Source organism: Perca fluviatilis, chromosome 7 (assembly GCF_010015445.1).
Source record: "Perca fluviatilis chromosome 7, GENO_Pfluv_1.0, whole genome shotgun sequence".
NCBI classification, from domain to species: Eukaryota; Metazoa; Chordata; class Actinopteri; order Perciformes; family Percidae; genus Perca; species Perca fluviatilis.
Window position 1 is genome coordinate 20,178,528 of NC_053118.1, and position 13,503 is coordinate 20,192,030.

The following is a 13,503-nucleotide window of genomic DNA, read 5'->3' on the forward strand; positions in this document are numbered from 1 at the left end:
TGCCTATTTTCGAGGGTCTATTCCCCAGGGCCTAAAAGTATGAAAAAGAACAGCAAAGACTTATCAGTTTGATAAGCAAGCTGTATGCGCAGTTACCAGTCAGTGGAGTGCCACAATAAAAAGCCGTATGTTGAGGAGAGCTGAAGTACACATGCGCAGCAGGGCGGTTTCCATAGCGCCGCTCCGACCTTCTGAGTGAGTGGATTCTTCAACTTCTGATTCAACTCCCTCGGTGACACAAATCCAAGACCGTCGGAGGATTTCATCCGTGTTTACGGGCGCTTTTTAGTTGGCGTTGTGTTTTTGTTCATTAGGTCTATGTGAATTTTACTTATTGAAGCACCTGCTCGGCTGATATACTATGGGATATCAAGCGGTGGAAATCTCCGGCCGTATTTGAACAGGAGCACAATTGTTTTAAGATCATGGTCGCTGTCTTTTAACAGCAACAGTAAGTCATTCTTCATGGATTAAAACTACAGACCTCTTATGCTGTTGTTGGCATACTTTATTGTTTATATTTAAAAACCAACAAAAGTTTATTAGCTAACGTTTACGGTGTAGCTAGGCCTAAGTTACTCGACAATAGCGTTACATTTCACTCGTTGGTCTAACATTATTGCAGTGCATGATAAACAAAAAGCATTGTTATAAAGCCCACGAATGGTTTCTTTGCAGGTTTTTATCTAGTTTGGTGAACTTTTAGCATAGCGTTGCCAGGAGCAATACATATTTTTACAAGGCAAAGAAAGGGATATAACCTTAGCACCTTTACTCTGGGTCAGCTGGTTTCTGTTATGTGACAATATCCTCCTTGTTATTTATGCATTGGTGCCTTTGCCACTTGTAAACTTGCGCTGCCAGTTTATTAAGTAGGCTACAGTTATCTTAGAATAATTCAATAATACAGCTTGGCAATACATACCTTCATTAAGTTAATATAAAGATGTTCATTCAACTCATTGTGTAGCCTGTACGTCTGTTGAATTATATTCCTGAAATTTTGTCCACCCCCATTTATACCAATGAGGTTAAGACTCAGTTGTCAGTGTATACCTTTCTAAAACGAATGCCGTCTGAGTGTAGGTCCATAATGGCTGAACAGTCACTATCATTAGGCTCAACTCATTTTCCTAACTCATTTCCCCAGGAAATGCAGCCACACTCTGCTGGAGCTGTAGACTTGCACTTGCATGTAACAAGCTTTGTCATGTGTTAAGTGTGGATACATGTTTGAAGACGTCTGGAGGAAGCTTTTTCTCAACTTGATGTCTATTCCCTAGATGAACTGCTTCAATCAAAGGCTGAGACGCACATCTCCCATGCATGGCAGCAGCAGGAATGAGCTGGTCCCCTCCAAGCCTCCCAGGATAAACGGATGGGCATGGCCCCCTCAGGCTTTCCAAGTGGTTGGCTGGATGGTGTACGGCTACCTCGCCATAGTCAGCTTTGGCATCTATATCCCTCTTCTGCCTCTGCCATGGAACCATGTGATCTATGCTGTATCCTTAACAAACTGTCGTTGTAGCGTACTAGGGAGTGTGCAGCGATGGGTCTTTTAGATTCGAATATGGAGTAAACATTTGTCTCTGCTATACAGTTTTGTTTGGGCTGCTGGACAAGACAAGGATGTTGTTGTGTGGGCTGTCTGTATGGGCTCCAGTCATACCAGACGTGACTCTGTCTCTGTTTCTGTAGTCTCTATTGAGCCAAAAAGACATAATCACTGGGGTCCCATGTGTAAATGCTGCATTATGTCAACACTGGTTCATTTAACTGAAGCTTCACTCAGCCATAAGAACAGTTGATTTCTTCACAACTGACTTAATTTCTCACACAAAAGATCCACTTATGTGCAACAGTTTGCAGTTTCTTGTTTGGTGTCAATATGTGTGCCACTTACTATTCTGCACTATTATCACATTTTGCAGTACTTTTCCAATATTATTGCAATTTCCCTTGACTCTTGTTGTGTACAGCTGACGGGAGTAGCATTTATTGTACACTTTTTTGCCCATATTGCTGCTGCAACTATAGACCCAGCAGATGTCGGTGTGAGGGCCAAACAGAGCTATTCCAGTCCAATGCCCCTTTTTGACAGGACAAAGCGACCGCATGTTATCCAGGACCTTCACTGTTATCTATGTGAAGTCAAGGTGTATGTATCCAAAGCAGTAGTTTGTGATTTTGCTTTTTAAATTATTGGTGATATAATTTGGAAAATCATGCAAAAAATATGTTTTTAACATAATCAATCTTCACATAGTGGCCCCAAAGTAAAACACTGTGGTGTTTGCAACAAGTGTGTGGAAGGCTTTGATCACCATTGCAAATGGCTGAACACCTGTGTGGGTGGCAGAAACTATTGGTAAGACAACGTTTTGGATGTTTTGGATGGACTTTCTGTATCTGACTTCATGGCTGATGTTGAAAGGAAATGTGGAATGCTTTATAAACTAACATCAGGTTTCATGTGTTGCCTTCAGGTGCTTCTTTGTGGCATTGTCCTCTGGTACACTAGGCGTCTTCCTGCTCGCTGTTGTCATCTTGTTCATATTTATTCAGCATTACCTGGATCCAAACAGCCTACGGACCAACTCACAGTTTGACAGTGAGTCATTATAATGGGCCTTCTTAGGAACAGCTTTGATAATATTTTTGTTAATTGCGCCATTAAAAACTGTTTGTGTGTTGTCCTTCTTTCTATAGGTATCCTGGGGAATGGTACCTGGCTGGCGTTTTTACCCTTAGCACCCATAAAGACTAGTTCAGCTGCTCTCCTTACATTAGCCTTCATAACAGCCATGCTGAGCATCACCTGCCTGCTGCTGCTCGGTCATCTGCTAGGCTTCCACTTTTACCTCTGTGAGTCACAATCTTCAAGACAAGGCATTTTATAAGTCTCTTTTGCCCCTCATCCAATCATTATCATTATCATCCTCACCATTCTACTCTGCTGTTTGTTCTCTTCTTTGCTTTACAGTCTATAAAGGCATAAGCACATTTGATTATGTAAAGATGCGGCGCCAAAAAGAAGCCATAAACCGAGACAATGAAGCAGGAAATCCACATGATGCAAAAATGAATAACAAGGCCCCACAGGTGAGACCTGGCCTTAGCCTCTCACTGTCTGTCGCTTGTTTATTCTGTCATGTGTGTAAAACATTTTCTTTTCTTTTCTAAAGAATCAAGAGAGTTCAATTGACTGTGAGCCAGCATTGTCCCAGAGTTCAGGGTAAAAACTAATTCCTTACAGTTCTAGTTATGCTTTTGTGTATTCATTTTGTAGAGAATTAATGCCATTCTGGTTTTCCTGCAGTACTTGCAAATTTGATGATAAAGGCCCACTCACAAGCCGACTTTCAGAGTCCCTATGCACCGAGGTAAGCATGTCTACTTATATCTTAGTTGACTGATTTTACATGTATCAAATGGGTAATACTGCATTAAAATCTGTTTTGTAGTTGGAGAACTTTGGGAAATCCTCAGAAAAGGAGACTAGTTTCCATTATGGCACAGAAAATCCAACACAGAACATGGCAAGTAAGTATTTGACTTCACTATTGTTCACCTTTCTTTGTCTCAACCTAATTTACAAAGACAGAGGGAGCAGAAATATGAGAAATGCAATAATATACAAATAAATACAACACCACAATGGAAAAGTTTCACATTATTTATAACAGGATTGTTTGACTGTGTAAACAGTGTAAATTAACTGTAAAGTATACTAATCTATTAAAAACAGATTATGGGACATTTGCCTGTTAAATTTATTATTATGAATTACCGAAGAACATTAGTCCACGCAGTTTGTAAATAATAATTATCTCCTCTCGTTTCCTGTGTCTGAAAGGGGAAATGTCTGTGAGTGACACCAAGAGCTGGAAGCCTGACACTGAAGAGGCTCAGAGTGCCGGTGTGAAGTCTGTTCACCGTGTTCCTGGAATGCAGGACCCTCTGGGCAGCTCCGTTATGACTCCAGATGATACTTAGCAGTAACTGATGTCTGCATGGCGGCTTATCAGGAAATACTGCTCTCAGGAACTACTACTTATGAAGATATGCTTCATGAAACTGAGCCACACAACCATGGACCTTTGTTGATAAAGACAGAGGACGACTTAGACGTGACAACACAGTTTGATACATATCATCGAACAGTTTTTTTTCTAGTGGATATGTTGTATGCAGTCTGAATAACTGTATTGTATTTGTCATTGTATTTTGTACTTTTTATCTACACTTTTTTTTTATTATGACGGTTGTATTATTTAAAGCATTGTTCTTATCTCACTGACTTGTACAAAGAGTCAAAGTACACATCCAGGTTAGCCTCTGTTCCACTATCCTGAGTCGTATGGATAGATGGATGTATTTTAGCATGAAAGACTGAAACATGATACTACGAACTTTTAGCATCTTGTCATTCTATCTGGAGCCAAACACAGAGACTTGGCAAATGCATTGTCTAACTGAAGGTGATGGAGTAGATATTATCATGGGGCTGAACCAGATGTTGTAAACATTCAGGGCTCAGACCAAACATAAGGGGATCCGGGGGCATGCTCCACCTGTGGAGATATTTGTCCTATTTACTTTTTAAAAGCCATTTGATAAGAGAATGCCTATAAAACTGTTCATCATTTGGGGGAAAAACACGATAAAATTATCCTGTAGAGCCCACATCCTATTTTGTATCTACGGTAATTGTTCTCCAACTGTCTTCGTCATTTTGAAACCAGAACACAACAAATGTTGAAGATGACTCATTTTCAGTCCTGCCACCTAAAGAAAGGCAAACATTCATGTTAATATTTTTAAGTTGCATAACAAAAGTAGGCTAGGAATTTGGTGTAAACAAAATGACTAATATGACATAATACTATGCTGGTGTAGAATTCACAGAATGAATGTTTGCTGACAAATTTGCTACATTTGAAACCATCCCATGATAATCTAGGCTGCTCAAAATGCAATACACTTAAAGCGATACATCCTCTGAATGCCCTATAGGTCTCTAGTTTGTGGTTGTAACGTTTCATGAGACTGATTCTCCTAGAGGTCACAACAGGTCATTTTATACACGGACGTCAAGTTAAACAAAAAATGGTCTCACTACAATGCAATGGCTACTTCGGGGAGTAACGTCATCACACATGAATACAGATGGGCTCATTGAATCCACAAGAGTCTCAGCTTTCCAGTCATAGCTAATATATGCAATTCTAAGAAATACTCAAATACACCATTTTTAGAATAGGCAAAATAACACATTTATACTGCATGCAAAAACACTGCATGTGGTTACATAAAGTGGGCACGTCTGTAAAGGGGAGACTCGTGGGTACCCATTGAAACCATTTTCATTCGGATATCTTGCCAGTTTTTTCCTCGCCAAAATGTAGCTAGCCCCCTTCCCGACAAGCTAGCATGACGTCACTGGATTCGTTAGGTCGTCTAGTTTGTCCATCTCTAAAACAGAACCTGCTACAGCCTCTGAAATACAGTAAAGTCGGCCTAAAAGATTCGGGGCTTTTCTCTACTCTTTAAGGTTTAGCTCTGCAGTACAACAGCACCTGGAGACTTTTATGCTCGCGGCTACAGAGCAGGCTGACAATAGGATAGACCGTGGCCTGATTACTGGTGGCATAGAAGAGAGAACTGAGCTGCTGCTGAAATTGCCATTTTAACGATGATGTTGGATATATGCCTTCATTTCTTATTTAATGAAATGTCTACTTAAACTCTTGACAAATTGTTTAAATGTCTTTGTTACAGACTTCAGATGTCTGCTGCTGCTAGTGACATTTGTATGATTTAAGCCAGTTTCCTCAACAACAAAATTGTCCTGCGAGTTATAGAAGCAGACCTCTATGTTCCATAAGAAACTTTATCCACCTTGCTGTTATTGCATGTTTTATAAATGTACTTTTATTAAATAATTTCACGTGATTGTAGCAGCCAATTCAAGTGTCTAAGCTCTTAAACTGTCACATTTTCACCACCAGAGGGAGACTAGTACTGCATTTCTGGTTTATTTATGCCTTTATTAGACACTCAAGATCAGTTAACCACATTTGTATTACTTTCATTTAGCCAGTTCTTTTTAATACCATTTAGTACGATAATCACTTCTAGAAGATATATTTATGCCAATTCAAAACAGTTTAGATGCATTGCAGACGTATAATTGTCTAAGCCAATTCTGATGTTTATGCAGTAGTACTTACTAACCTACATTGTAGTACTTTAATCCTCTTTAACTGCCTATGCTCTAATCTCATTTCTGGCAAAATACCAGTTATGCAGCTACATTTCATGTACAATGTAGAGCATCTGTACAAAAAAATAAATAAAAAAAAAAAGAAGTCTTGAACTAGAAGGCAGACTAAAATACAGAATTTATTAAGCAGACAGAACACTGAAAAGGACATTACATTACGATTTTACAGCAGAGCTTTCTAGAAGAGATACATTTAGGCCAGCTCCTCCTCACCCTCCTCCTCAAACTCTCCCTCCTCTTCAGCAGTGGCATCCTGGTACTGCTGGTACTCAGACACCAGGTCATTCATGTTGCTCTCTGCCTCTGTGAACTCCATCTCATCCATACCCTCACCGGTGTACCAGTGGAGGAAAGCTTTGCGCCTGAACATGGCTGTGAACTGCTCAGAGATGCGCTTGAACAGCTCCTGGATGGCTGTGCTGTTGCCAATAAAAGTGGCGGCCATCTTGAGGCCACGGGGAGGAATGTCGCAGACAGCAGTCTTGACGTTGTTGGGGATCCATTCGACAAAGTAACTGCTGTTCTTGTTCTGCACGTTCAGCATCTGCTCATCCACCTCCTTCATGGACATGCGACCACGGAAGATGGCAGCCACTGTCAGGTAGCGCCCGTGACGTGGGTCGCAGGCAGCCATCATGTTCTTGGCGTCGAACATCTGCTGGGTGAGCTCTGGCACAGAGAGTGATCTGTACTGCTGACTGCCTCGGCTTGTGAGAGGAGCAAAGCCTGGCATGAAGAAGTGCAGACGGGGGAATGGAACCATGTTTACAGCAAGCTTACGCAGGTCAGCATTGAGCTGTCCAGGGAACCTGAGGCAGGTGGTGACACCACTCATGGTGGCAGAGACCAAGTGGTTGAGGTCACCGTACGAGGGGGTTGTGAGTTTGAGGGTGCGGAAACAGATGTCATACAGGGCCTCATTGTCGATACAGAAGGTCTCGTCTGTGTTTTCGACAAGCTGGTGGACTGATAGTGTGGCGTTGTAGGGCTCAACAACTGTGTCTGATACTTTTGGGGAAGGCACCACACTGAAGGTGTTCATGATGCGGTCAGGGTACTCTTCACGGATCTTGCTGATGAGCAAGGTGCCCATACCAGAGCCTGTACCACCACCCAGGGAGTGTGTGAGCTGGAAGCCTTGAAGGCAGTCACAGCTCTCTGCCTCCTTCCTCACCACATCCAGAACAGAGTCTACCAGCTCTGCACCCTCTGTGTAGTGACCCTTAGCCCAGTTGTTGCCAGCACCACTCTGGCCTGTAAGACAAGAATCAAGATCATGGGTCATGCATTAAGGGTGTATAATGAGTAGTAGCTGAAATTTTCTGGACAAGTGCACAGAAAAAAATAAAAATAAATAACTTACCAAACACGAAGTTGTCTGGTCTGAAGATCTGACCGAAAGGTCCAGACCTCACAGAGTCCATGGTGCCTGGCTCCAGATCAACCAGCACAGCACGGGGTACATATTTACCACCTACAAAAGCAGGTCAGAGGTAAGGGGAAATGGCAAAAAGTCTGTAGTTCATGCAATTACAAATCAGTGCTTACTTATTACCTGAAGCTTCATTGTAGTAGACATTGATCCTGTCCAGCTGCAGGTCACTGTCACCATGGTATGTACCAGTTGGGTCAATACCGTGCTCATCACTGATCACCTCCCAAAACTGTAAAACATACAAACTGTTTTAGCTCCTAAATATGGCAAACACATTTCCATTAAACGTGCGAATCGGTTTTATTTACGTTTATTGGTGTATATGACAGTCAGTTTTAATGTAAAAAGACGGGCGTTAAAATTTCCCGCCGTTTGCCGATACATATAAATATTAACGTTAAGCGAGTTAGCTAGTCAACGTAAATGCCGTTATTAAGTTATGATTTGAATTGCTACCGTTAACTAACGGTTTAGAGTGTCGCTACAATAGACGGTCTGACGTTAAATTCACATTTTACAACAAGCCAAAATTAGTTTTAATTGTTTTTATACGTTTATACTCTGACACATTAAGGTCATCAAGACGTCACGAATCCGTTTAAATTAAAAGATAAACGGCAACTTTCACAAGGATGTTAGCTAGCTAGCTAGTGGTTTCTGGCAAGCGTAACGGACACAAAGCCCCGGCTCCTCCCAGAACAGAAAACACTGCGTTTTTTTTAATAAAATTTACTAAATTTATAACTCGACATGCAAATACCGTGTTACTAACCTTAGCACCAATCTGGTTTCCACACTGACCGGCTTGAAGATGCACAATTTCCCTCATTTTTCTTGCTGGAGGTAGGATAAAACGTTTCAATGACTTACTTTGCCTTTCTTTATGTGCGACACACAGTGGCTAAAACCTCTTTTTATATTACAACCAGACCCGCCCTTTAAACCTCAGCTCGAATGTTTATTGGCTGATTTGCTAAAGCATCATCTACAGACATCATTTTAAACCAATCAAATGTTCAAATGCTTATCCGCAGTGCAACATTGCGGATGCAAAACACCACCAAAGAAGACATTTTTATCCGCCATTGGTCTAATTTGCCTGCCAATCACATTCTTCTCAAAAGTGTGATCTGTAGGCGTTGGCCACAGCCAGGCCTCCATCCCCCTATGAGAAAGGAATCGGCTTGTCATGATGGTGGAAAAGAAATGCGACAGTAACAAAAGATTTTATTTCGTCGATCACAGGAAACTTTTGATTTCATCAGTTATAAAACAGCAATCCTACCTGAATGCTAGTTACAGTCCAGTTTTCTTTCTTCCACAGTTTCGGAGTGGGCTGCCTGTGATGTGACCTTATGGGTGTTGCCTATAGCATAGTAACAGATACGGCCATATGAAACCAAGCAATGTTGTTTCCTATGAGTTTTTAAGATTAAAATATCTATAGGCCTAGCTAATGAGATTAAGCTTAAGAGTTTAAAGTTGGGCAATTCCAGTAAGTAGCACAATAGATAGCCAGGCCTAATTAATGTCTTCGTTTGACTGTTGGTGGCCAGAGGGCTACAATACGGCAAAAATGATGCTTATCTTCCCAAGACTGCCCTCTGTACCTCATCTGATGTCCAGTGCATTACATATTAGGCTACATTATGTAACCACTAGTAATAGCAAGCTCTCACAATTCAAAGACGGGGTTAAGTGGCAAAACATGCATGCCTATATGAGCAAAAGAAAGGGCTCGATCATGATGAAAACAGCCTGGACAGAATGAAATCACTTGATGACATAAGGATCTCAAGCTGCATCAATTGCGCCATGTGGTTAATAGCAGCCTTTACAGCATTTGGAGTTTCTTATTAATTTCCCATTAATGGAAAATAATAGGCTAAAATGAAGGGCAAAGCATTTGTTTAGTAGGCCTATATAGCCTAGGCTACAACATGGATTCATTAATGGTCTTATTTTGTTAACTCATACCGATAAACTTCAGTGTTTGATGCTTCAAGCTTGGTGTTGCTTGCATGTATTCCTTTTCCTTTTAGACATAGCAAACAATAAAAAAAGAAGGATTATTATAGGCTGCATATTATGACAAGGAATGGGGGAAATATATATCTGGAGTAGGCTATTGGCTCAGTGCTGAACACTCTACAACAATAGGCTACACAAACATGTGGCTTGTCACTTTATGTGGGATTTGATAACTGAAAATAGCCCTGCCTATCTCAAAATTTGTACAACAGTTAATGTAGGCCCTACCCATTATGATTCAGCAAAATCTGCTTTCATCTCCATCTCTACATCAGAGGGGGCACCAAGGCAAGCGTGGATGAATCCCAGTAAACAATATTTGGTTCGCTGAATGTTCCGCGAACGATGCCTGAAGGTAGGGGAACGTTCGCTAGACCCCCGCAGCATCCTCTTATCGTAGGAACGTTTTCTTTACGTTCTGGTAACGTCGTTTACCTATAACGTTCCCGGAAGGTTGTTTATTTAACGATCAGCGAACCACGTCATTATATAAATGGGAACGTTTTTTTGTAACTTGAATTAGCTCCCAAAAATCTATCCGAGGTAGTCTATAGCCTACAGTCGAGCTGCAGGGGCGTCTTACGGCCCCAGTGTTAAAGGTCCCATGGCGTGAAAATTTCACTTTATGAGGTTTTTTAACATTAATATGCGTTCCCCCAGGCTGCCTCCCCCAGTGGCTAGAAATGGTGATAGGTGTAAACCGAGCCCTGGGTATCCTGTTCTGCCTTTGAGAAAATGAAAGCTCAGATGGGCCAATCTGGAATCTTGCTCCTTATGAAGTCATAACAAGCGAGGTTACCTCCCCTTTCTCTGCTTTGCCCGCCCAGAGAATTTGGCCCACCCATGAGAGAGAGACATCATGGCTTTCAAACGAGCAAAGTGGCAGTTGGTCAAGGCCACACAGCCACCCTCCACCTTGACCCCCCCTCTCTCCTCCTCAATAGCTACAGACACAGAAATGGCACATACTAAGAAAGCTCATTGTGGGACTGGCTCTAGTGGCTGTAATTCTGCACCAAGGCTGAATTTTGGGAAAGAGACTTCAGATACAGTATTAGGGGACCAAGAGCACCATTTCATGGGACCTAACAGCAAATGCTGCCACCAACAACCACTAGCTACAACAGCATTGTGAGCACTTCTACTAGGCCAGCTATCAAACGCTGTATTTTTACTAACCTTCATGTCATCTGTTAAAATACCGAAAACACATTGGCGGAGTTTGACATTCGAGCCAGTGGGGGCAAAAAAAAAAAAAACTCATTGTAGCAACTGAGACCTGGGGAACACAGCACGATCACATATGGACAAAACAAACATGCTAAATAAACATATGTTTATTTTTTTAAGCAGATTTGAATTTACATTGTAACAATTTAAAACCTCGAGCTCAATTTAGTTAAAAAAAGAAGTCCATAACACATATAATTCTTGAGCGACAGATGCAAAAAATCCACAACAATCTCTGTCCCCACAGGGCAGGTACAGACACAGCCGCTCTGCTGCTGCGCAGGCTGCACGCTTCTCTGTTCACAACGCTGTCTGTTCTGCTTAACGTGAAAAAGCTTAACGTGGTTTAATGTACCTCAACAACGATCACCAAATTTATCATGTCAATATCTTGTAATGAACACTTATGCCTGTCAAAAGAACTTGACAGGCTATGGCGAGGAAAAAGCTTGTACCTAAACAATGATCAATGATTACCAAATTTCGCTCATATTGCTCCTCGTAACCACTGAAAACTGTCAAAAAATCTAAACAGAAATGTGGTGATGATTGATCGTTGTTTAAGTATATTAAACCACGTTAAGCTTTTTCATGTTAGGACTTATAAAGCCCATGAGAACCGTTGGGAGTCAACCAACAGCTGCTCCGCTGCCCTGCTGAAAATGTGAAGCAGAAACGCTAAATGTCAGATAACGTCCATAATAATTGGACTTTGGGTTCTATTTTTTTAACAGTTTTCATTGGTTATGAGGAGCAATATTAGAGAGAAATTTGGTAATCATTGGTCATTGTTTACGTACATTAAACCTGACCTGCGCGAAAGAGAAAAAAACGTATGCGTCATTGTACCCAGCACTTCTGGAAATGTACCTCCGAATGCTTCTCTGTCCCCAGCACATTTCAAACCAAACTGACGCCCGTGGGCACGGCTGTGTTGGAGCACAATAGACAGACGGTGGCAGAATGCCCCGACACTTAAATTCAACTAACATGTAGGTTAACAGTGAACAATCAGTGTTGGACCTCCAGTCTGTTGAGATGCCTCTCCAAACGCAGAAACCAAGCGCAATCGCACCATAAAACGTTAAGACACGTTAAGAAAAAAGATCAGTATTTTGCCGTAATCCAATGACATGAAAACAAGTCATCCACAGCGATCAGTAGATTCACAAACAGAGTCACGGTGTATCCAGCAAGGCCTATACGCGCGTCACATTCACCAGTCAGCTCCAAACAGGTGAACGAGGTGAACTTCGCCGTTTAAACAAAGTGGAATAAAACGTATCAAAGTCCAAATCTACACAAAACGCGCATTCAATTAGTAAGCTGACAGCAAATTTATATACATGGCATTTAGGCAACCTTTATTGTAACGTTGGCACGGTAAGATGTCCCGACTAGTGCAACAAATTATTGTTTTTTGCGTCCTGCATATGCGTCGACAATGGTCTCAGGTGAGAGGCAGAGCCCTGAAAAAATATTATTTTTACTAAAGCAGTATATGAAATCAGATGTATTATCTATCCCCATTTAGTTGTTTTGTGTTTTTAAAGTATTTATAAAATATCTGGTTATGTCAGAAGTAATTACCCGTAATTACCCGTTTCAGCTACCAGGGGGGCAGTGCTCCCCCCCCGCAAACTCCGCGCATGCAAAAACACCACCGCAAAATAAGTTTAAAAAAAGTATTTTAAACCTAGTCATCCATTTCCCTCAGAGTTCTTGTGATGTGAAACTCCATGCAAGTTATAGGCTAGGTCTAGCCTACTTCATTTGTCTTGTGGAGGAATTCCTTGTTGCATGTATGCACAGACACATAAAACTGGCCGAACGTTGGATTAGCATAATACAATTTAATTTTACATTTAATTGTTTACATTTTGTACATTTTGAATGTGTGTCTGATTGTGTGTGTGTGGTTGTATGGATGGATGTGTTGATGGATGTGGCTGGCTCTGGCTCCTCACTGCATCTGAGAAGATGATAAGAGATTGTTGAAAACAATCATAGGGTTGGGTCCATTATTCCACCCATTCACTCAATTATTTCATTTAATCTTAAAAAAATAAAAACTGATTTTTTTATTTTTTTTTACTAATGCTAGACTAATTGCCAAAACCCTGTTTTGGCTATGTAGCCTAATAAATGACCAGAGTAGTCCACCAACAGCAGCTTATTAGAAGCAACAGCACAACAGAGAGCTCAGTGGTAAACAATGGATCTTGGAGCTGATAACACTGGGCATGAAAAAAAGCAAAATAAGTTATTATAAGTAGCCTTAGGTCTATACTTACCACTTCAACTGCCTATTCACATTTCAGTGCCTGCCCAAGGGCATCTTCCACATCAGCCGCTGTAGCATGTCTAAAAAGTTTTTGACATGCTCCTAAAACAAAAGATTTTAATAAAATTTTACAACTTTAATTTGTCCAACGATATTACTGTCAACAACATGTAGATGAAAACTAAACTTAATCACAACTAAAATAAATTGTAGTTAGTGTCTATTACAATAATAGCC

General features: G+C 41.1%; 2 protein-coding genes across 2 annotated transcripts; one reads left to right on the forward strand and one right to left on the reverse strand.

Moving 5' to 3' along the window:
• Positions 1 to 56: 56 nt before the first annotated feature.
• On the forward strand, positions 57 to 5,968 carry zdhhc11 (zinc finger DHHC-type containing 11). The gene is made up of 11 exons (XM_039806233.1): positions 57 to 451; positions 1,284 to 1,502; positions 1,980 to 2,158; positions 2,267 to 2,368; positions 2,487 to 2,611; positions 2,710 to 2,865; positions 2,984 to 3,102; positions 3,186 to 3,235; positions 3,320 to 3,383; positions 3,465 to 3,543; positions 3,857 to 5,968. The coding sequence occupies exons 2-11, from the start codon at positions 1,284 to 1,286 to the stop codon at positions 3,994 to 3,996; spliced, it is 1,233 nt and encodes a 410-aa protein (XP_039662167.1). The 5' UTR covers positions 57 to 451; the 3' UTR covers positions 3,997 to 5,968.
• A 418-nt stretch (positions 5,969 to 6,386) lies between these two features.
• Positions 6,387 to 8,647, reverse strand: LOC120562519 (tubulin beta-1 chain-like). The gene is made up of 4 exons (XM_039806232.1): positions 8,494 to 8,647; positions 7,842 to 7,950; positions 7,650 to 7,760; positions 6,387 to 7,540 (listed from the first exon to the last, which is right to left on the reverse strand). Exons 1-4 carry the CDS (start codon positions 8,548 to 8,550, stop codon positions 6,480 to 6,482), a joined length of 1,338 nt encoding a protein of 445 aa, XP_039662166.1. The 5' UTR covers positions 8,551 to 8,647; the 3' UTR covers positions 6,387 to 6,479.
• Between the last annotated feature and the right edge of the window lie 4,856 nt (positions 8,648 to 13,503).

Bases quoted from the DNA above. Each gene is read 5' to 3' on its own strand.
- zdhhc11 (XM_039806233.1), top strand. From the start codon at position 1,284: ATGAACTGCTTCAATCAAAGGCTGAGACGCACATCTCCCATGCATGGC. The intron at 1,503-1,979 runs GTATCCTTAACA...TGTTGTGTACAG, and splicing joins GGAACCATGTGATCTATGCT to CTGACGGGAGTAGCATTTAT. The intron at 2,159-2,266 runs GTATGTATCCAA...ATCTTCACATAG, and splicing joins TATCTATGTGAAGTCAAGGT to TGGCCCCAAAGTAAAACACT.
- LOC120562519 (XM_039806232.1), bottom strand. From the start codon at position 8,550: ATGAGGGAAATTGTGCATCTTCAAGCCGGTCAGTGTGGAAACCAGATT. The intron at 7,951-8,493 runs GTTAGTAACACG...TATGTTTTACAG, and splicing joins GAAACCAGATTGGTGCTAAG to TTTTGGGAGGTGATCAGTGA. The intron at 7,761-7,841 runs GTAATAAGTAAG...CTGCTTTTGTAG, and splicing joins CTACTACAATGAAGCTTCAG to GTGGTAAATATGTACCCCGT.